Below are 22,062 nucleotides of genomic sequence, written 5' to 3'. Positions count from 1 at the left end.
TATTATATACAATAAACCAACCCCTAAGACAGAAAACATAGCCATTTTCTTCCTTGATAATGATTAAATTACTTTTATTCCCATTTAAAATATACAACTTTGAAAAATTATGCATCATACATTCAAATGAACTGCATTCTTAAGTGTCCTGATAGCCAGGTTATTGCTGGCCAGTATAATACAATAATCCATCAACTCTGTTTGTTTATGGCCACAGGAGAAAAATCTGCATAAATAAATATTTATATTTGATAGTGCAGCTTTTCCTTAGACACTTACATTTAGAAGTTAATTTCAGTAGGCCTCTTTCTCCCAAGCTCTGCTTCTTGTTCCTACAGGAAAAAATGTTTTCCACAAAGATCCTAAAAAAGGCCAACAATTCTAAGTCTGCTATTTCAGAAATAGCAACAAGAGTCAATTCAGCAGTGCCAGAAATAACCAGCAAAGCTAATATCACCACCCAAAAGCAGTTTGGGAAAACTCACTAACAATGCCATAACTCTCACTGGTCTGGAAGTAGAGATTTAAGAGCTTTAGAAAAATCAATATAAAGGGTTTCATCAGTACAGCAGGAGTATGGCAAGGAGGAGCAGGAGCAGCCCCCTGGAAAAGCACCACTGCTGAGAAATCCTTGTGGCAGACACTCAATCCACTGGAAAAGGACAGACTGACTCAAATGAAGTGCAGTCTGCAGGGTGCAGCACCTGAGGCAACTTACCCCTGCACAACCTCCTGTTATCTAGAGGACACCAAAGGGATGACAGGCATGGTTTGGACTGCAACATCCCTGCTCTGCAGAGCCTGGGCTCTTCACTAATCTACAAAAGACAGTGGGGAGAGAATGAGGCTGGAATAGCAGTCAGGGGTGTATAGCAGGTATTACATCAGCTAATGGGTGGGCAGGGAATAAGAACAGCAAGGGAGAAAAGCTGGCTGCTGAATTTTACACTGCATCAAGAGTAGACAAAAAGGCTGTAATGGCAGGTAGCCCAAATGTAATGAAGCCAACACCATCACTTCTGTATCAAGACTGCAGAGAAAAACATCTACCACTCTATTCAAAAATCCAGCTCTTAACAGTTTGGTATGATATCCTTACTTAGCAGAGAAAAATCAACACAGGTATTTTAAAGTTGATGATTTTTATTTACAGATTTATTGGCAAAAGGTGGTGGGAAAGTTTAAAACATTTCAAACAGAGGGCACTGTACTGGTATTGTATGAAATATCAGTTCACAATCTTCAGTATCCAGCTGATCAAATAAAGCTAATCACCACTTAAAGAAGCATAATCTGCATCAGCTCCATTAGAGTACCCTGCCTAAAAACCACTTCAGGCAGTTTCTAAATCAACACAATCACTAATAAAAATGCTTTTTTTTGTGAAGAATGTATACTTGGATTTTTGTACTGTACCTGATGTCAAACTGCCCACTTGCATACTGGCAAGGCAGTTACACTTCCTACTCTTAGCTGGAAGTTTTAATCTCACTGTCTGCAAATTCAGCTGTTGGGTAATTCTGAACTACTCTGAACGTTTTACTGTGAGCATAGCCAAGACTGGAGTAGATGAGATTGAAGGAAAACATTCCTGGTATATCACGTGCCCATCATATTCAGCTGCATAACCATAAACATCTTGTTTAAGAATTCTATTCAAAAAGGAGAAAAAAATGTAGTCAGTTTTCACATAGGTTTAATTCCTCACTGGAGCTTTTTAGTTCATTCTTCTAAATCAAGAGTGTTTAGTTCTTCTTCTAGTTCATCCAAGTCCTCTCCAGTGAAGAGATTTTCATCAACTGGAACTGCATCAATGACTCCATTTTCCAATTCCCCATCTCCATCATTATCTTCATCTAAATCATTTTGCTCGCTGCTGTTTATATCACCACCAGAAGCTTCATTTAATTTATTATCTGAAAATAAACATAATTCTTAGGCATTTCAGTGTCACAAGTTTTTTAATCACCAACTGAATTCACAATCCTACTAAACATGCCTTCAAATTTTGAAACTATGAGGAAGCTACTTAATTTGAAATTCACACAGATTTATACTGGCCAAATTGCATGTACCTGGTTAATGTGCAAGGCTGGATAATCAACTATGAAAACAGGCTGGACAAAATAACAACTTACCATCTTTTTCTACTGAAGTGTATGTGCTGAATCTCTCTGGATTAGCCACTGTAATACCAGTCTCCTCTACTGCCTTGGGGACATACAGGTTCAAATCTACATCATTTATGCACACAGGATCTTCTGTCTGGAAAATAAACAAAGATGCTCTGCATGAATTACTTTTCCACAAAAATCCTCGCTTCTGCAAGATGTCTACAACATTTGTCACCTTCAACAGGGACCTTCTGATAAAATATACTCTGTGGCAGTATTAAAAACCAAGCCTATTAATTTCATTGTAAGGGCTTTCAAACTGACATTTTTCAAACTTTAATGCAATTAAAACATTCCTTGATTTAATCCTGTTTCCTTTACCTCATCATCATCTCCTGCTCCTTGGACATAACGTGTGTCATCTGCTTCTTCATCGTCTGCATCAACCAGCTCTGGCCGGAACTCAAACACCTCACGTCCACTGATCTACCCACAGCAAAAAATCCTTCAGTTAGTACTTCATGCAATTTATACTGCTTACAAAACAACACAGACAAACCAACCACAAAAAAAGGAAACAAAAATGACACACAATAACAATAAGGAAAACAATTTCAGGCCAGCTACCTCTTCACAAAACTTTATTGACCTGCTCTTCTTACAGTAAGAATTGGACTGTAAAACTTACCACCAATGCTTTGCCAGCTTTAAAATCTGCTTTCCTCCTCTCCATATCTTGCTCAGCCTTATCAATTTTTTCTTGTCTTTTTCTTCTCTTCCATGCAATAAAACACTCTAGAGTAATTTTGGTAACATTTGGTCCTAAGGCAGCACGCTGTCCAGAAAAGAGACTGATTAATGCTAGAAATTCTTTCCAAAGGCTAAAACAAATTGGATATTTAATTACTCTTTTCTAGAAACTAATTGAAAACATTTCTTTACAAGTCCCTCTTGAGACTCTTACACTGTTAAACATGCATCACTTTCTTAACATTTGACTCAACATGGGATTTTCCAGTTAGTGAGACGAGCTGGAATGAAAATCAATAGGAAAAGTGGAGGAGAAAATAAAGGAAAGACAAGAGCTCAGCTCTGCTCAAGTGACACTGCCAAGCAATGGTGAGAGAAAGAAGCAGAGCAGCAACACCTTCAGAAAGCCTTGTGCTCTTGGTGTCAGTGCCTCATTAGAGAGTTAAGGGAGAACTAAGGAGACACTGAGCTGGGGATGAGAAAAGCCACAGAAGCAGTTGTAATGGATAAATGAGAAATAGCAGTTAAGAAATAGAAGCCTCCTAATAAAGAGTAAGCAACAGCTGCACGAAGTATGCAGCTCTAGTTAATTCTATTCACTAAATAATAGCTTCTAAACAAAACCATGAATCAATGCTATGCATCCTTTGCTCCACCTCATACAGCTCTAAAAACATCTAATAGTTGTTTATCATAAATCAACAAATTTTTTACGTATCTCTTCAGAGTCATGAAAACAACCACCACCGAAAGATGTCTAACAACTTTACCTCTTTTTCTATTAGATCTTCTAATGAGATTTCATCTTGCTTTTCTTCCTTCTTTTTGTCTTTCTTTAATACAAAGCCTGGAGGGAGGGCATGGCGATACATACAGTTGTCTCCTCCACCTGGACAGACCCAAAACCATCCGTATTTGTTGTTTTCAATGGCATCAAGGAAGTATTTGCAGACCTGTACAAAAACAGAGCTTGTTAGCACTGTGTCCTCTTTCCCACTCCATGTCAGAAGTTCAGTCATTCTGAGTCAGCTGCGCCCAGAACAGAAGGAACACCTGAAATACATTGCTACTAAAAACAGTAAACAAAGTAGTGCAACTGAGTATCTAAAACTCATGGAATCAACAGCTTTTTGTCCCTCAAGATGATCCCAATTAAAAAAGACAAGATGGAAGAAGACTGGAAACTCTGCACTTCTGTAAAATCAGCAGCACATCTCTTTCTGCTCACCAACACTGGTGCAGTTTTCAACAACACAAATTGCATCTGCCTCACATGTTGGTAAACCTTCCAGCTCTGGATCCTTGGGTAAAGATGCCATCCTAGGACCTTTAACAAGCAATTCATAGCTTATATTTAGCCACAGCAATGTTTAACTTTTGCAAACTTAGGCGGTATCAATAGAGGATTTAATTACTTGGTATTAAAAATGAGGTGAAATGGTCCCTAAGAATGAAAAAGGGATTAACCCACTATGCCATTTAGTGCAGAACTAAAAAATATTGTTGAACTTAGAGCCCAGAAATTACAAATCACTCTCAATTCATAAATTAGGTGAAAATGCAAAAGCTTATAATGCTTGTATGTCACCCAGTACATAGATAAGTCAATACATAGTTCAGTCACTGCAGTAACAGATTTCACTAATCAAAATACTTGCATTTTCTAAGCAATTAGGAGGTAATAGATATACTGCTGAAACCTTGAGCATTTCTATAAAGCACTTCACCTACTATCCATTTGTAATGTACATGAGAAAACTTTTTATGGATTGAAAAGAGCTGTTGGATTGTGGTTTTGTTTTTTTAATTTTTAAAGATATTACAAGAAATACTATCAGGCCAGCTGTCTACTCAGAACATCATTATAATATTCCATTCTAAATTTTTACATCATGACAAAACACATCTGATGCCAGACTGCACTGCATTTAATTCCTTCTAGTAGAGCTCAATTTAAAAAAAGTAATAAAAAAAATAAAAGAAGACATACTATTTGGGTTTTGGGTTTTTTCTTTTCCGCCTCACCATGCTTCTTGTTCACTACTTCTTCCAGCTTCTTCTCATCCCAGTTGTCCATTGTATCTAGAAAAAGACAACAGATGGTTTCACAGAAAAATCCAAATACTGAACATTGCCAGCAAGCTGCTTTTCTGCCCACTAACAGCTTTAATATACAATTCCTACATTTTAAGTAGTTTATTCTAGGGAAAATAAATTTAGGTTCTTAAAATACTGTTTTCAAACTCTCCTATGCCACTCTAAGGACAATTACCTCAAAAGCCCTAGAAATTTTAATTTTGAAATGCATAAAGTGTGAGTTAAACACTCAATAATGTGCCATTCCATCTATACAGTACTGAGTGTGTACATGGGAAAAGAAGAAAAACAAGACAACTGAACAAAAGAGAAAGTTGGATGGTAATATTCAGAAATATAGCTAATCTAACTGAAGGCTTGAAAGAGAAAATACCAAATTATCTGTGTTAAAGTTAAAAGAAGCTTCCACCAAAAGAAGCATATCACCAATGACAACGTTAGCAGTGAGTCTGTGGGATCCCATCAGATACATTTAGGGTGACAGAGGCTAAAACTCAAAGAAAAGACTAAAACTAAGGGAATATGAAAAAAAAAACCAAGTTCTGTAAAATCTCTAATCACTGCTAAATAAAAGTAAAATCCAGAGTACTTAGCCAACAAGTCATCTGGGGAGAGAGAGTCACAGAAAAAATTCCCAAGTACCCCTGAATGCAGAACTGTGCACTTCTGGCCAAACACCAGTAGCAGTTCTGGAAGGCAACTCTGGCTGCTCATTGCACTTCCCCCTTTCCCTTCTACAGAACTTGAGGGAAACAGCTACTGCAAAAAGGTCAAATACTGCTCAACTTGCAAACTGTATGACAGAACACATGACACTGCCATAGTCACTGTTCTTCAGGATCATAACAATACAGAAGACATTTAATCTTAAAATTCCAGTTTCAGAATCAGAATAGCTCAGCAGTAAATTTCTACAATTATTATACCTTTTTCAAGGTCTTCATCTCTAGCATCGATGTAGACACTTCGCTTTTCACACTTCCTTTCCAAGGACAAGTCATGAGAAAACTTGCACTTGTCTCCTTTAGTGCACTGGCCTTGCTTGAAGAAAGCACAAACTACAGATTTTGGGTCAGCACCTGAGTGAAGGAAGTTTTTATATTTTAATACTGTTTTTAAGCAGAAGTTATATATTCAAAATCCTGATAATATCAAGGATAAATAGAGAATGAAAAGATATACTTGAAATATATGAAAATCACACTTATTTTGTCAAAAATTATTGCACATAAACTCTAGAAGATAGGTAAGTAAAAACTTGGTAACATCAAAAAGTTTGTTTGTTTTATTTGTTTGTTCAATAACCAACCTCAAGAGAGACCCAAACCAAATGCTACTGCTAATTATGGGGTCAGATATAAGTAAGTGGAAAGTATTTACTGCTCTGATTTGAGTACAAGTCTTCTGTTAAGACAACAGTTATGATCTTATGTCCTTTCTCTGGATCTTCACACTCCCCTGGGGACACAGGCTGCTTTGAATACCATCCATCACACACACACACAAAAATCATGCCACACATCCACAAGTATCTAACTGATGAATCAGAACACAGCCAAGTATATTCAGCTGTGCTGACCAACATCAATGTAGCTTTTGATATTCTAATGATTTACTGACCCCAGAGGACTTCTCAAAACAATGTCATGACTGACAAACTACTTGGCACACTAGATGGGGAAGGAAATAGTCACATCTACTTCATTAAAATAGCAACTGGCTATTGAAGGGTTATTATACTTTAAGTAGTTATATGAGTAAGAAAATATAAAAGAAGAGAAATCTGTTAGTCATACCTTTGCTAATTTTCTGTGCAGCAACCACAGGCTTGAAGAGCTCATTTAATTCTTGTAATTCCTTTTTCTTATCTTCTTTCTTTAATTTCTTTTCACTTTCTGATTGAGCAACCTATAAAGAGAAAAGCAGGATGCCAGGACTCACTTGACACAAACTGCAGGTTAAAATAGCCAATAATTCAGAATCAGTTTACAAGGGCAGGAATGAAACAATCTGTGATGCCTGCAAGGCTCAGAATTGCTACTCTTGTGTGTGCAGCTGGTGCCCTTTACTGCCCTGCTCCACAGGAGGGACAGCAAAGTATGTAGCAAAGTAAATCTGCCAGAGAGGAGAGTGCTGGCAGGTACCTTCAGTGTCACAGTGACCCCTACTGCACCTTCACAGGCAGGAAAGCCACTGAGAGGCACTGAAACTTCTCTTTTTGCAGTGCAACTACTTCCAGATCTGCACAAAAAAAACCTCTCTTGAATCCCCTACATGCTGCTTTACACTTTCTTCTGATCCATACAACAGGTAGAAATTCCAGGAAATCTGTCCATAGAAATTGGAAGTGCTTTTAGAACATTATTTCAATTTGGATCAACTCAACATATAATGTTTCATTGTTTAACTGAGGACCAAGTCAGAAAAATAAGCTCATCCAGGGAAGGAAAACTTGCATGGCTAGCAAAAGGATACCTTACTCTGCCTCATCCTTCTTTGGGTAAGCCAGAGCAGGCATGTGTCTATACCAAAGTGGGATGAAAACACATGAAAGAGGACATGGGAGAAACATTCTTAGATCAGATATGAAAGGAGGATTTAACAAGGTGGGGCTCCATCTCTTTTTCAAGGTAACAAGTGACAGGATAAGAGGCAATGGTCCCAAGTTACCCCAGACAATGTTCAGATGAGATTTTATGAAACATTTCATCACTGAAATGATGTGTCAAGCATTGGTGGACTCACCATCCCTAGAAGTGTTCAAAATGTGTGGATGTGGCACTTGGGAACATGGTTTAGTGCTGGGTTAATGGCTGGACTCAGTGATCTTAGAGGTCATCTCTGCCCTTAAGGATTCTGTGCTTATTTGCCTCTGGTCCTTATGGGAAGCCAGTGACACTAACACCACAAACAAGGATGTAGTTTTATTTTCTAAATCACAGTGTAATATTAAAAAAGGAGCTTTGATCTTATGGTGAACTTGGCAAAAATACACCAAAGTGTTTTAAGAAGCAATTAGCAGCTTGGCTAGTTTTCCTAGTAAAAGTTCACAAATGCTATTTTAAATAACACACAAACCCACATATGTCAACTACAGAAAATTGTACTTTAAGAGTGCTTTTGTTTCTCTTCAGAGCTCTAAATGCTTGAAGATGAAGCTTGTCTTAAAAAAAAAACAACAAACCAAAAAAAAACCAAACAAAACCCCTCAAAATACAGGAAACAAAAAACCCAAAGAAACCATAACAAATCAAAAAAGGAACAAAAAAAGAAAACAAAACAAAAACCCTCACCACCAAAGGTAAAGCTCTAACAGCATTTCCATTTTAATCTCATGACATGAGGAAAATTGCTTTAAAAAGCTCTTTCTCAGGAACAATCCTAACAATTCTATAAGGTAAGAGAGACACAATCAGATTTAAAGACTTGGTCCTGACATCCAACACCCAAACAGCACTTGAGAAATAACATTATTTTAGGCTGGCTATTTTACATAGTGGTATTTGTATACATGCCACAGATCAAGGGATTTCATATACAAGTTTCAGAACTTTTTGAATAACACCAATGTTTTTGAAGTGACACCAAGGAATATTTTCTACAACAAAAATAAAAACTATTAGATTTAATGACCCAAATACCAACTTTACTCTTCAAGCTGGGCTTTCCATGCTAGCTCATTCTTGTTATGCAAGAAATGTATATGTATGTATGACATCATGAACTGAGCTAATGCAAATGTTATTATAATTTTACAGGCTTATTCACAGGACAGAAAGCTGTGTAAATATGTAACAGCTAGCTTGCACTAGGAGTAAGAGACTTGGATCATTTCCATTAAATCCATGCTTTCTGACTGAGTATAATGTAAACATTGTATCTCATTTTATTTCAAAGTACAGAAGAGCCAACTTGCACACAGCAGCTCAAAATTTCAGGTTTTTTGATCAAAGAGTTCACCAAATAGATGGAGACTTGACAGACTTGTGTCCATTAAAAATTGTAATAAACACTTCTATAAGTAGAAGAATGAGAACATATAGATTTATACTTCTATCTTACTTCAATTCTAGTTTTAGGAACAACTCTTGTTAATTTGAATTGCTCACTATTTCTCAAATAAGGTGGGAATTAAAAACAGAAAGAAGGTGCAACTGTACTTTGCTGACAGCCAGTATCTACAATTTCATTTCAGGTTTACCTTAAACTGAATTATGCTACCATCAGAACACTGTGGAGACAAATTTGACTAGTTGAGTTTGGATGGGATGCAGCTCTTTTTTCACAACAAAAGCCAACCAAACAACAAACTAAAATCCAACAAACCCCCACACTCTGTACTAGTTTAACACAGGCATATAATTTACAGCTAGACAAGATGTGCACAACAACTGTTAGCAAGATCTGTGCCACTCACAGGAGGCAAGGAACAGCTCAACTGTCTCCCCCCTCAGTTCCTGACCATCTGTACAGAGTGAAAGATGATTTGACTGTGCAGTGGGAAAACATTCCACAATAAACACTTACCTGACGTGGATTCTGCTGACCAAACTTAACCTGGTGAGTCACAGCCTTGATGAACTTCTGCTGCTTTGCACCTTTTTTATTCTTTAGGCCAAATGTTTTGTCCTAAATCAAGAGATAAACACAGCCATATGAATTAAAAAAAAAAAAAAACAAACCCAAAACAACAGAAACCCCACCCTTGCCACTCCTCTAGGCTTTCAGTAAACGCAGATTATTTCCTCAAGCAACACAAGTAAAGCAAGAAGCAGTAAGGACAAAATTTGGACTCTCATATCATCTTCAGAAGTGGCTTTTCAGCATTCCCTGCTGAACGTGGCCCTTGTGTGAGCTCTTGTTTTTCCCAGCAGAGCTCCTCATGCCTGGTATCAGTGTGAGAGGGGACACACAGCACTGTCAGGCCTCTCAAGGCAGCAGGACCAGATGGTACAGGAGACACCCAAGGGACAGCTGGGGAAAACAGGACAACTGATTAGCCACAACTACTGCTGGTTTCTCTTCTATCTGCCTGAAATCACTCATTACTTCTACCTTCAACTATTCACACAGGCATCTACATAACACACATCACTCTCCTATTACCACATGTGACATGTCACGTTTTATTTTCAAGTATTGGGAGCTTTTTCTTTTCCAACTGTACCAATCTGAAGTTAAGTCTTTATCCTACATCAGGTCTGGACAGGTGCTTCTACTTCCTAAAATCCACTGCTTGACATTTCTGTTTACTGCCTAAATCAATCCTTCTACATCTTCAGCTTTATTGTTAAGGAAAAGTTCCTATACCAAACTTATGAAAAAAAATTCACAAAAAACCCCCAAAACCCCAGCTTATTTTCCCATGAGTTGCTGAGGCAGAAATTATTTTTTTGTAACTGAAATACCTGCCTTAAGAACTTATCCATGCCTTTGATTTGATACCAATGTTTTCCTCCTTGAAGGAAAAAGTAACAGATGTTCATCCAGTGAAAACAGCTCAGTGCAAATATGATTGTGGAAGTCAAACAATCCAAAAGCATATTACAAATTAATTACAGAATAAACAGGTCCAAGTTTCCAGACTCACGCTGGTTTCACTTACAACATGCTCCCTGTGTTACTTGGTGCTAACTGGAGAAGTCAAAACAATTAGATAGGAAAGAAAATTTATCTTTTACACACTTGATTTCTACTGTAAATACAGCATGGAAAATATAATCCCTGTGTATTTGATTTATATAAGAAACTATTGCTAACAATTAATGCCAGGTTCTCCCCTTTCAGCTACACTTCTTTGTAATAAAAAGCAGAATTTTTCCAGGGCAGCTACATTCAGCAAGAACCTCAGGAACTCCAACATCAGGAAAACACAAGACCAACTGCCCTAACCTGACCTTTCCAAAAACCACAGAAACAACCACCCACAACCCCAGATTTAAAGGAACACACTCATCACACGGGTATTTCACCTGAGCAGCATCCTTCGCGCCAATAATTCAGGGAAATATTTGAATTTCTGTAACTACGCTGCTTGTACTGTGCGCATAAACTCAGACACACAGCACAGATAAACACGCACACCCCTCTAGCAGGTGTGGTTTTGTTTATTTTTCGATCCGGTCAAATTGTAACAGAACCCACGGCAATGCGAGTAAGGAACCAAGGAATCATTAAGGTGTGAAGCGATCTCTGGAGAGATCTGGTCGTACCCCGATGTCGCAGACATTTCTCCACAGAAATCCTTTCTTTCGGATTTCTGTGTCTTCGGGAGGCCAGAGGCCTCCGAAGACAAGGTAAACAATTATTATCAGCTGCTGGGGAATGCAACAGGAGCACCTATTTTGATTGGTGATTGGTTCATGTTTTATGTTTATAATTAAGGGCCAATCACCAGTGCAAGCCAGGGGACTGAGTCCTTGGCCACAGCTTTGTTGTAGATTCTTTCTTTGTATTCTTAGCCTAGCCTAGCTGCTCTGCAAACCTCTCTCTATATTCTAGTAGTATAGTTATAATGTATTATATATAATATCTTAATAAATAAGCCTTCTGATTCAAGAAACAAGATTCACCGTCTCTCTCTCTCACCAGCAGCGCCCACTCAGGCGCGGTTACACCCCAGGAGCGCAGACCTACAGCCCAGCCAGCCGGACTCTGGGCACACACGGACACCGGGACGCACACGGGAAAGGGCGAGCAAAAAAGCACAGCAGGGCTGTCACATCACGTTCAGGCCCAGCAGCGTCCCGGCCAGAGCTGGGTGCGATCGGCGCCTCCCCGGGCACAGAGCGCTCCCGGCCCCGCGATCCTTCCCCGGGCCGCCGCCGGGGCCCAGCGAGAGGCCGCGGCCTGGGCCTGCTCACCTCGATGATCTTCTCCTTCTTCTTCTGGTCCGCCTTCTTGCTGCCCCCCGCCGGCTGCTGCTGCTTCTTGGGGGGCATGGCGGGGCGGGCCGGGGCGCTCCCGCGGGGCTGCTGGGGCCGGGCCGGGCAGCGCCGGGAAGGGCCGGGACGGGCTCGGGCCGCGCCGCCGCCGCGGGGGAGGCGCAACGGGTCCCGCGGGGCACGATGGGAACGCGCCGCCCGCCGGCCAATCGCCTCCCGGCACGCTGCGCGCGCCGCCTGACGTCACGGGGCGGGGGCGGGGCGAGGCGCGTCACGGGTGGGGTGGGGCGAGGCGCGTGACGTCACGGGAGGGTGCGTGGTGTGAGGTGGAGGGGAGGGCGTGAGGGGACGGGACGGTGCTGTGCGTGTTAGAGGCTGTGGTTTCACTGTGAGGGAGAGGAAAGCGACATTGCTCTGCTTGTCAGAGGCGGAGATTTCCGTGTGAGTTGAAAGGGACACTGCTCTGCTGGTCAGCGGCGGGTGTTTCCGTATGAGGGAGCGTGAGGGACAGTGCTCTGCTGGTCAGAGGCTGTGGTTTCATCGTGAGGAGAAAGGGACAGTGCTCTTCTTGTCAGAGGTGATGGTTTCCATGTGAGGGAGCGTGAGGGACGCTGCTCTGCTTGTCAGAGGCGGTGGCTTCCGTGTGAGGGGAAAGGGACACTGCTGGTCAGAGGTGATGGCTTCCGTGTGAGGGGAAAGGGACACTGCTCTGTGGGTCAGAGGCTGTGGTTTCCTTGTGAAAGGAAAGGGACACTGCTCTGTGGGTCAGAGGCGGTGGTTTCCGTGTGAGGGGAAAGGGACACTGCTCTCCTTATCAGAGGCTGTGGTTTCCATGTGAGGGAGGGGAAAGGGGTCCTGTCCTGCTGGTCAGCGGCAGTGATTTCCATGTGATGAGAAATGGACAGTGCTCGGCTGGTCATAGGCTGGTGTTTCCATGTGAGGGGAAAGGGCTGCGAGTGCCCTCACAGCGACTCGTTGCGAACGGGCCTGGCAGGTTCTGGGAGGATGGGCATGCAGGCCATGTTTGTTGCAGAATCAAGGACAGCCTGGGCTTTTGAACTCTAGGAAAAATGTGCAGGCTTAATAGATTTACAAGTATTAACTTCTTCGTCTAGGGAGGGGCTTCAAGCTAATTTTAGTGGTCATGCAATGCGCGATGCAGGAGGATCCAAGTTCAGGTAGGAATATGTCGAAGGCTGTACCTTCCTAGTGCTTCGGCCACTGGGGAAAGGACAGAAGGCAACATGCACCCAGCAGTTTGGGATTAGTGCTCTCTGAGAGACTCCACGGGAGAATGGTGCAGTGTGTTCTCTCCCTTTATTCCAATAAATTGAATCTTGCAGGACTCTGCTGTCTTCTTCCAGGACACTGGCTTTGTGCAGCATCATTTTCCACGTGCTTCGGATTGCGAGAAATGGAGTTCAGGATAAAGAATTTTTGTAAAGCTTAAAATGGGATAAAATAAGAGAAAAATCCAGCACTGGGGTGCTCCTGGCCAAAGAACACACACAGACAGTGTTATATTTATACAGTTACATCACAGCATATTCATGTGTTTCATATATTATTCAAACATTCATCTGAACTTTTGGGAATTCCTTTGTTTGGCTTCTTCACACTCCCATGACATCCTGTGCATCAGGTCAATATATTTTATTTCTTGTGTCTACATCCTGCTGTTTCGCATCCCCTGAGAGGGATTTAGTGTGTTCTCCTTAAAAATAACACTGTATTCTCTAATTATCCTCTGGTTTGTGTCATGGTTATCTTATCACTTGGAGGGGTCAGTCAGTGGATGGCCTGACACTGTTCTTAGTTCCACAACAGCCTTTTCACAGCTTATGTTTTGCTAAGGTCAGTATTACAATGCATTCATCACTATTATTTCTATAAGCAATATGTAGATATTATATTCATCACATTACTATGTCTATGAGCAATACTTAAGCTGATTATATCATATTAACAAGCAGCTAAAAAGAATACTTATAATCAATAACATGCAAAAGCTAGTACATAAATATGAAAGCTAGTATTATCTGGTCATTTTTAACAGGATCTGCTGCATCCTGAAGGACACACAAACCAGACAATTAAAATGTCAGGAGACAAACAGCCATTAGGTGACAATCCCAATTCAGCCCCTTGCAGGGGCATCTTTCCCCAGGGAAGCGCTCACAGCCCCAAGCCTGGCAGAGTCCAAGGTGGCCTGTGTCAGGCTAAGAGTTGGGATGTGATGAAGCACATTTATGGCATAAAGTAAAACATTAGGACTTGTTCCTCAACAAGAGGAGCAGCTTCTGTTCATGGAGGGTGGCAGAGCACTGGAACAGCTGCCCAGGGAGGGCATGGCTGGGTCCACATCTCCGGACACATTCCAAATCCATCTGGATGTGTCCCTGTGTCACCTGCTGCAGGCGACCCTTTGGTTCTTCAGTTTGCAATCTACATAGTCTGCATATTACTGGAAACAATTCCAGATTTTGTTTTTGGGCTCAGAGTCACAAAGAGGCACGAGCCAAAGGAAGGTCTAAGGAGGTTCCCTGATTACCAGGCAATACTGGTTCACATTGAGTCAGATTTATAATAACTGATCATATCTTGATCCATCAGTAAGGACACAGCAGCACAGAGTGGTGGGAGCCTGACACAGGAGGAATTCAGGCTAAAATTGAGCCCATTTTGATCGAGCTGTTGGGACAACTTGCTCTCATGTCAGTCACACTCCTGCTAACATCACTGTGATTCCACTGTAAGGTGAGGTAGGCCATAACGTTTTCTTCTCCTGTGAAATTTATTTCATTTGTGGCATAAGCCACTGTGTCTTCCAGTCTGAAGGAAAAATGATTCCCATGTTGTTGCCTCTTTCCATTGTGATCTGAAAAAAATAGAGAACACAAAGATTATCATAAATACAACACATAATTAAAAGATTAATCCATCCAAGCCTGAAGAACAGTATTTTATTTCTGGATTCTAGAAATTTATGCAACTTGGTTCTAATTTGCATCCAGCATTAGATTTAGAACTAGTTGAGGCTAGAATTATGAGCTAACATAAGTCAGTACTGTCTACAATATTTCATTTAAAAAATCCTAAGTAACCACAGAAATATCAGGCTTAACACAACTCAAGCTTCTTAACTTTTTTCCACCACCTTTGCTGCACCTCAAAGATGAAAATTGTTACTCTATTTCTTATGAACAACAGATTGCTTTATGCAGAATTGAATAAATGACAAGCGGGCAGTCCAAGCACTCATTGAGGTTTACTAACATCATGGTGTGCATGCATCTTCCACAATTAAAATAATCCCAGTTTAATACATTTTCCTGTTCTTCCCCCACAAACAAAAACCAAACTCTGAGTTTCTGCCAAGTGAGAAAGTTGAGTATGAGCCTACAAAGACACAGCCAAAGAGCTGCTGCTTGCATTCAAATTGGAGCAAAAAGCAAAGTCTCCAGATCCTTCCTTCTCTGTCACAAACCAGCTGTAGAGCTGTAACTCCTACTCACCTCCATATTTGTTTTACATTTGAATTTTACAGATAAGGACACTCACTCCATCTTCTTCATCTCCCCTGCTCCATGTTTTCATATCTGTGATGAAACAACACTCTCAGGCTTTAGCCCTCTGACAAAGGCTCTTGAAATTAGGAATGTTTAGCCTGGAGGAAAAAAAAAATAAAAGAGCTCAGGGAACCTTATCATTCTCTGCTGCTACATGAGAAGAGATTGCAGTCAGGGGGGCTCATCTCTTCTCCCCCTCACAAAAAAAAAAAAAAAAAAAAAAGGCAATTGGACAAGAGAAGGCAGACTCAAATTGTGCCAAAGAAGGCTTAGATTGAATATTAGGAAGAATTTCCCCACCAGAACAGGATGCCCAGAAGAGTCACCTACCCTGAAAATATATGAAAAGTGCACAGATATTCAGGACAGAGTTTAATAATGGTCCTTAATGACCTTAAGGGTCTTTTCCAACATAAATCATTCTGCTAAACTAAATAAAATTTCAAATCTCTTAGAGAAAATTCTAACAAACAAAAACAAAACTTCTCTTTTCAAGAGGCTGTCTCTAACTTACCCTTAAAAAGGAGGCTAGTGACCTGCCCAAACCATTACACTTTCCCTCAAGCTGCCCCCATCTCCAGTGGAGGGTTTTATAGGAGCAAACCTACCTTAAGTCAGCTGGAGACATTGTGACTAATGATGAGAGACACCTGAAGGACATTCTGGATAAATCCATATCCTGAGGGTAAGGCAGGGTATTTGTAATGTTCTCAGGACTAGTAGAGGACTTAAATCTGTGCTGGGAGTGCTGTAGAAAGTGAGTATTGTTGTGGTATTTTGCATGTTAATTTCTGTATTTTTTTTTCTTTTCATTTTTGTTTATAGGCAAAATGTCCTGAGGAGAGGCTGGACTGCATTTACCTCAGTCCATCATGATGAGTCCAGGAGATGCTAACACATGGATGTTGCTGTGGGAAGACTCAGGTGCTGTCCCTGGCTCCCTTGGGATGTTTGGGGTCATAGCCTGTTGCTATGGCAGCCGTGGTTTACTGGGCATGTTTGGGGTGGCTGCTCTCTCAGGGCACTCTGCAGAGCATCCTTGTGGCACAGGGACGCCTGAGGAGGCTCCTAAGGCACAAACTGGTTTTGGTGGGATTGCCTGTGCTGAGGAACTTCTCCTGCCAACAGGGCTGTGGTGGTGGGTGAGTTACTCATACCCTGTGACCAAACCAGAACTCAAAACCCCTAACTCTCTCTTTTTTCCACCGGTTTACCCTTAAAATGTTCGAGGTCATTTCAGGAACAGCCATTAGGTGTCACAATTGCCCCACATTCCAAGTGCTTGTCCCAGAAAACTGTAATTTGTACACTCAAACTCTGCTGTTATTTACAGAGTGTTCACAAGTTGTAAGTCAAGGTGCTGAAAAGATGTATGATTTCCATGTATGTGTATATCAACTTTAAAATTAAATTAAGCTTTACAAAAGGTCTTTCCACTTCAGGAACAAGGGACAAAAAAAAAACCAAAAAAAAACCCCAAAAACAAAAAAAAACCAAAAAAAAAAAAAAAAACCCCCAAAAAAACCCCCCAAAAAACCTGGAATACTTCTGGTTGTATAAATAAGGTAGAGTGTAAGAAAGTAATTTTGACAGCTGCAGGATTTGGGAAGAGTTTTAATGAGGAAGAGCCAAAAGGATGTAAACCTGCACTTTACTCCCTGAGGGGCTTTTTCAAGTGTCATATTCTTCCAACAGCATTTTCTTGTATCTGGGACAGGACTAGTGTCCATAAGGAGATGTGAAGACAAGCTGTATCCAGAGATAAGAGTGTGATTTTCCCTGGATTTGCATGAGGCTAGCACCAACATCCTTCTGGGAGTTCTCTGTGTGCTAGTCTGGATTTTCTCAGCAATGCTATAATGTGTGGTGCTGCTTTTAAAGGGTTTGTTCTCTGGGAATTTTGTACCTCTGCCCAATCAAGGCTGTGGTGTTCTAAGTGTACTCTCTAGGTATTAATCTGGATTTGGGTTCTTGGAGCTTGCTCTGTGCCTACAGAAGAATTCTAAAGAGTTGTAATCTCTCTATAGAATTGAATATTACTAATTCAAAAGTGTATTTGAAGTTAAAATTCCCTAAACATAAAAGAATAAATAAGATACTTTGAATAGGCATTTACATTATTAATCAGTCTTATAGTTATTTATAGACTTTTATTTGGATTTAAGTAAGGAATAAATGGTATCTGAAGTAGTTGTTATCTTCATAGACATGATTATTATTTTAGCTGTAAATGAAGAAAAAACAGAACTCATCTGAAGAAGATCAGGTAAGAAAGGTCAGATTGCTATACATGGAAAGATTGGGGAAATGGTTTGCTGAACCTCAGGATGATTCCAATAACGGTGCAGACTCATTGAGGGAAATGAGCAGTGTCCCCAGTTACAGCATGGACATGGAGTGCTTTGCAGTCCCATTGCACAGAGCTGGATTGAATCTCAAGGGCTTGTAGCTGACTTAAGAAAGGAAAGAGTACCTTTGACTTTTATGTACTTTTCAATCCTGTCCTTCTTAAACAGAAGATGAGAGGTCTAACATGCAATTAACATTTATTTACATTTTTCTGCAGGTTGATCTAGGCAACTGTCTTATATTACTGTCTGTATATTATATGATATAACTGTCTGTATATTAAACATGATACTTGTGTATCAGGTCTATGTTTATATGCCTATTCTGAACCAGATGGGAAAGAAATTCTGCATATTTCCCTTTCTCTTAGTGTATTTATGCTTCTCTTTCTTAATGCAAACAAATATTTTTCAGATACATTTGAAAAAGCAATCAGGCTCACATTTAAGATGTGTTTTGTTTAAGGAGCTTTCAGAGCTTACTTGTGAGTATGAATTAGGGTAACCAGCAACCACCCTTCCAGGTAAGCTGCAGTATGCCTCTCCTCTTGACACAGAACATGAAATTTTGAGCAGATAGCTTCTTAACTGACTTCTTTATTCTCACTGTTGGAATGATAAAACAAGTAGATGTAATACTGGTTTCTTAATCAGATTGTTGTGAAGTGGACTGGGCAGATTAGTGTTGGTAGCAAATTTGTTCAATTGGAGATGCCATTTTACAGTGTGGTGGGATTGAGGTGACAATAATCATGAGTTGTTCTGTGGAAATTAGCTCAGCAAATGCTCCTAATGAATAAGAAGCCATCCTGTTTTCCCTTAATACAGAAATAGAAAACAAAATTGGAAGAGGAGCATCCAGAGAGTAATGAAGAGATTCAGAGCAAGTTGGCAGAAAAATGAAATCCATGGGGTTTTGGTTGAATCTTTATCTTTGGTAGCAAAACCAGCCTATATCTGTGGTCCTACAACTAATGGCGATGCTATTTCAGTGTTGTGGCCTTGGTTGCCATGAGGCAGCAGAGGTGGGAATGTTTGGGGTGCCAGGCTGTTTGTGTGCTCACAATGGGCTGTTGCCCTGCTGGGGGTGTTTGGGGTGCCAGGCGGGTGCCAGGGCAGCAGTGGGTTCCTGGCAGTGTTTGGGGTGAGTGGCCAGTGCTGAGCCCTGGCCCTGGGCAGAGCAGCCTCGGGGCTGAGGGCAGGGGGAGCCCTGAGGAGGCTCTGGAGGCACCAAAAGCTCTTGGCAGGGTCAGCTGTGCCAGGGGAGCCCTTGTGCACCCAGGGCTGTGCTGGGTGAGTCACTGCTGCCCTGGGAGCAGAGCAGGGTGTGAAACTCTCAACTTGTGGTCAAACCTGAAAGAACAATTTGTTTCCTTCTAGATGATGTAGAAATGTTGGCCAATTCCAGTAAGCTGTATCTGTGTTAGAATATCATCCTTTCCTCATTTTATTGTAATAGCAGTGTGTCTATCAAAATGACAGTTCTAAAATGAAGTTGCTTTCATGGTGCAATGTGGTTTATCAATGACATTTGCCGGTACTTGAGACATGTTCTGGTACTAATGACATTTTTTTCCAGAAATGTTTTTTAATATGTTCTTGTTGGTGGAAATAAGTATTACAGCAGTGTCAAGCAACCAATGGGGGTAAGACCTGTATGAAGTTATTTTGTATGATGTCTGTCATTGTTTTCAACCAAATGCCTTTTCTTACCAGGGATGAAGGAGAGAAAGGTAAGTGGAGAGCTTCTGTTTAAAGAGTTGAATCTTCTATTATCAAAATTATGTTTAAGAATGTTTTCTGAATGTGAAAGAATAACTACATGAAGAGTTATTTTTAAAAGGATTTTGAACAATTAAGCATAATATAATGGTTTTATCTAAGTTTTGCATCTTATAGACTATTTGTCATCTGGTTCCCATGTTGGTTTGAGTAATCAGGTTGAAGTGTCAGTGCAAGCACAAAATCAAATGTTTCTCAAATGGTGATACAGCAGTGTCAGTGGTGTTTGGTTTCAAAGCTCTCTGTAGCACTGCTCTCTATCAACTGATGAATGATAGAGACAGTAGCAGTATTTGATCTTGCTAAGAAAGCATTTTAATATTGCCATGGATATGGGAGCATATTCAGACATTTCAAGGTTAAGCAAGTCTTCTCTATGTGTTTGTAGAGTTTTAATAGCCACCTAAGAGCAGAGGTGTGTGTGGGGAAACAGGATCTCCTACCCTGGCTAGCAGAGTATCTGAGTATCTTCATTGTTTTGGTGTTATGCACTCTGGGCAGGGAAAATGAATGGTTTGGTAAATGGCAGAGATGATGCTGTTAGGCAGAATAACTGGGTCCTTTGGTGATCTGTGCTCATACAGAGCAGTGTAACATTGCTCAGTGCAATTTGAAGGGGTTTTTTCCCTGGTACGTGAGTGTTCGTTGTGAGCAGGGCCTTTGTTGGGTTAAGAGGTGCTTTCTGAGCAGTGCTTCAAAATTCAACGTGGGTATTTGGTGTGACTCTGATAAACATGTTCAGAGTGCTGCATAAGAAGGGTAGAATATGTTTCTATCGGGGAAGATATCTGGTACCAGTAATAGTGACATCAGAATTCAATGGTCAAATCACTGTGCAAAGATTTGAAAAACAATAGTAAGAGTTATCAAGGGCAGAGAAGAAATAATCAAAAAATGGAGGATATGTGCCCCTCTGGAGACCATATCTGTAACAGTAATCATGTTGGAGTCTACGTTTGTTTGTGTTTTTCTTAGGTGTGGTTTAAAAAATTAAGGGGAAATGAATGCAGTTTCACTTGCTTTCGTCTGCTCTGTATTGATATAAAATGGAAATCTAGGTTACAAATGAATCTGTACTTTGAAAAGGTCGGAAATTTTCAACTGAATTAGAGTTTGTGTTTGTAAGAAAGTTAAATAACAATGTTTATAGCAGAGATGCGGTAAATCGTTTTCAGAAAAATGTGGACATGATTTAGGGAAATTTTATGTTAGTTACATCGAAGTTATTTGGATTGCAGTTGGGAATAAGTGGTATCTATAAGTAGATCTTATCATCATATAAATAGGGATGATTCCCTGATCTGAGTCAGAGCGGGTTGACAGTAAAATGAAATCCATGCGGGTTTGGTTCAATCTTCCTGTTTGGTAGCAATAATAGGCTATATCTGTGGTCCTACAAATAATGTCTATTTCAGTGTTGTGCCCTTGGTTGCCATGAGGCAGCAGAGGTGGGAATGTGTGGGGTGCCAGGCTGTTTGTGTGCTCACAATGGGCTGTTGCCCTGCTGGGGGTGTTTGGGGTGCCAGGCGGGTGCCAGGGCAGCAGTGGGTTCCTGGCAGTGTTTGGGGTGAGTGGCCAGTGCTGAGCCCTGGCCCTGGGCAGAGCGGCCTCGGGGCTGAGGGCAGGGGGAGCCCTGAGGAGGCTCTGGAGGCACCAAAAGCTCTTGGCAGGGTCAGCTGTGCCAGGGGAGCCCTTGTGCCCCCAGGGCTGTGCTGGGTGAGTTACTGCTGCCCTGGGAGCAGAGCTGGGTGTAAAAATCTCTCAACTTGTGGTCAGACCTTAAAAGAACAACTTGTTTCTTTCTGGATGATGTAGAAATGTTGGCAATTCCAGCAAGCTGTATCTGTGTTAGAATATTCTCCTTTACTCATTGTTTCGCCACTGTTTCTATATTGCAATAGCAGAGTATCTATCAAAATGAGAGTTCTAGATAGAAGTTTCTTGAATGATGCAATGTGGTTTGTAAATAATATTGCAGGTACTTGAGCCATGTTCTGGTACTAATGACATTTTTTCCAGTAATGGTATTTAATATGTTCTAGTTGGTGGAAGTAAGTATTCTTTCAGCTGTGATGAAATCATTTAAAAAGATGTTGTTGGGTCTAGACAAACTTTACTTGTGTGACACGGCCATTCTGGGCTTGGATTCCCTGCAACTGGTAAGTTTTTCATTTTCCTTTTAATCTCTGAGCCATAGAACAGGCTTATTATAAGTGTGTCAAGCAACCAATGGAGGGTAAGACCAGTATGAAGTTATTTTGTATGATGTCTGTCATTGTGTTCAACCAAATGCCTTTTCTTACCAGGGATGAAGGACAGAAAGGTAAGTGGAGAGCTTCTGGTTAAAGACTTGAATCTTCCATTATCAAAATTATGTTTAAGAATAATGTTTTCTGAATATAAAAGAATAACTAAATGAGGAGTTATTTTTAAAAGGGTTTTGAACAATTAAGAATAAGATAATGGTTTTATCTAAGTTTTGCATCTTATAAACTATTTGTCGTCTGGTTCCCAAGTT

General features: G+C 40.7%; 1 protein-coding gene across 1 annotated transcript; it reads right to left on the bottom strand.

Annotated features, from left to right (window-relative positions):
* Positions 1-1,125: 1,125 nt before the first annotated feature.
* Positions 1,126-11,955, bottom strand: ZC3H15 (zinc finger CCCH-type containing 15). Its single transcript, XM_058028293.1, has 10 exons — positions 11,825-11,955; positions 9,489-9,590; positions 6,758-6,869; positions 5,888-6,040; positions 4,855-4,946; positions 3,635-3,817; positions 2,803-2,949; positions 2,496-2,600; positions 2,139-2,265; positions 1,126-1,916 (listed from the first exon to the last, which is right to left on the bottom strand). The coding sequence occupies exons 1-10, from the start codon at positions 11,900-11,902 to the stop codon at positions 1,723-1,725; spliced, it is 1,293 nt and encodes a 430-aa protein (XP_057884276.1). The 5' UTR covers positions 11,903-11,955; the 3' UTR covers positions 1,126-1,722.
* Between the last annotated feature and the right edge of the window lie 10,107 nt (positions 11,956-22,062).

Source organism: Melospiza georgiana, chromosome 7, assembly GCF_028018845.1.
Source record: "Melospiza georgiana isolate bMelGeo1 chromosome 7, bMelGeo1.pri, whole genome shotgun sequence".
Lineage (NCBI taxonomy): Eukaryota > Metazoa > Chordata > Aves > Passeriformes > Passerellidae > Melospiza > Melospiza georgiana.
Note: the sequence above shows the minus strand (reverse complement) of the source record. Positions and strands in the feature narration are given on the sequence as shown.

Bases quoted from the DNA above. Each gene is read 5' to 3' on its own strand.
- ZC3H15 (XM_058028293.1), bottom strand. From the start codon at position 11,902: ATGCCCCCCAAGAAGCAGCAGCAGCCGGCGGGGGGCAGCAAGAAGGCG. The intron at 4,947-5,887 runs GTATAATAATTG...GTCTTTTTCTAG, and splicing joins AGATGAAGACCTTGAAAAAG to ATACAATGGACAACTGGGAT. The intron at 3,818-4,854 runs GTATGTCTTCTT...GTTTTTGTACAG, and splicing joins AAAAACCCAAAACCCAAATA to GTCTGCAAATACTTCCTTGA.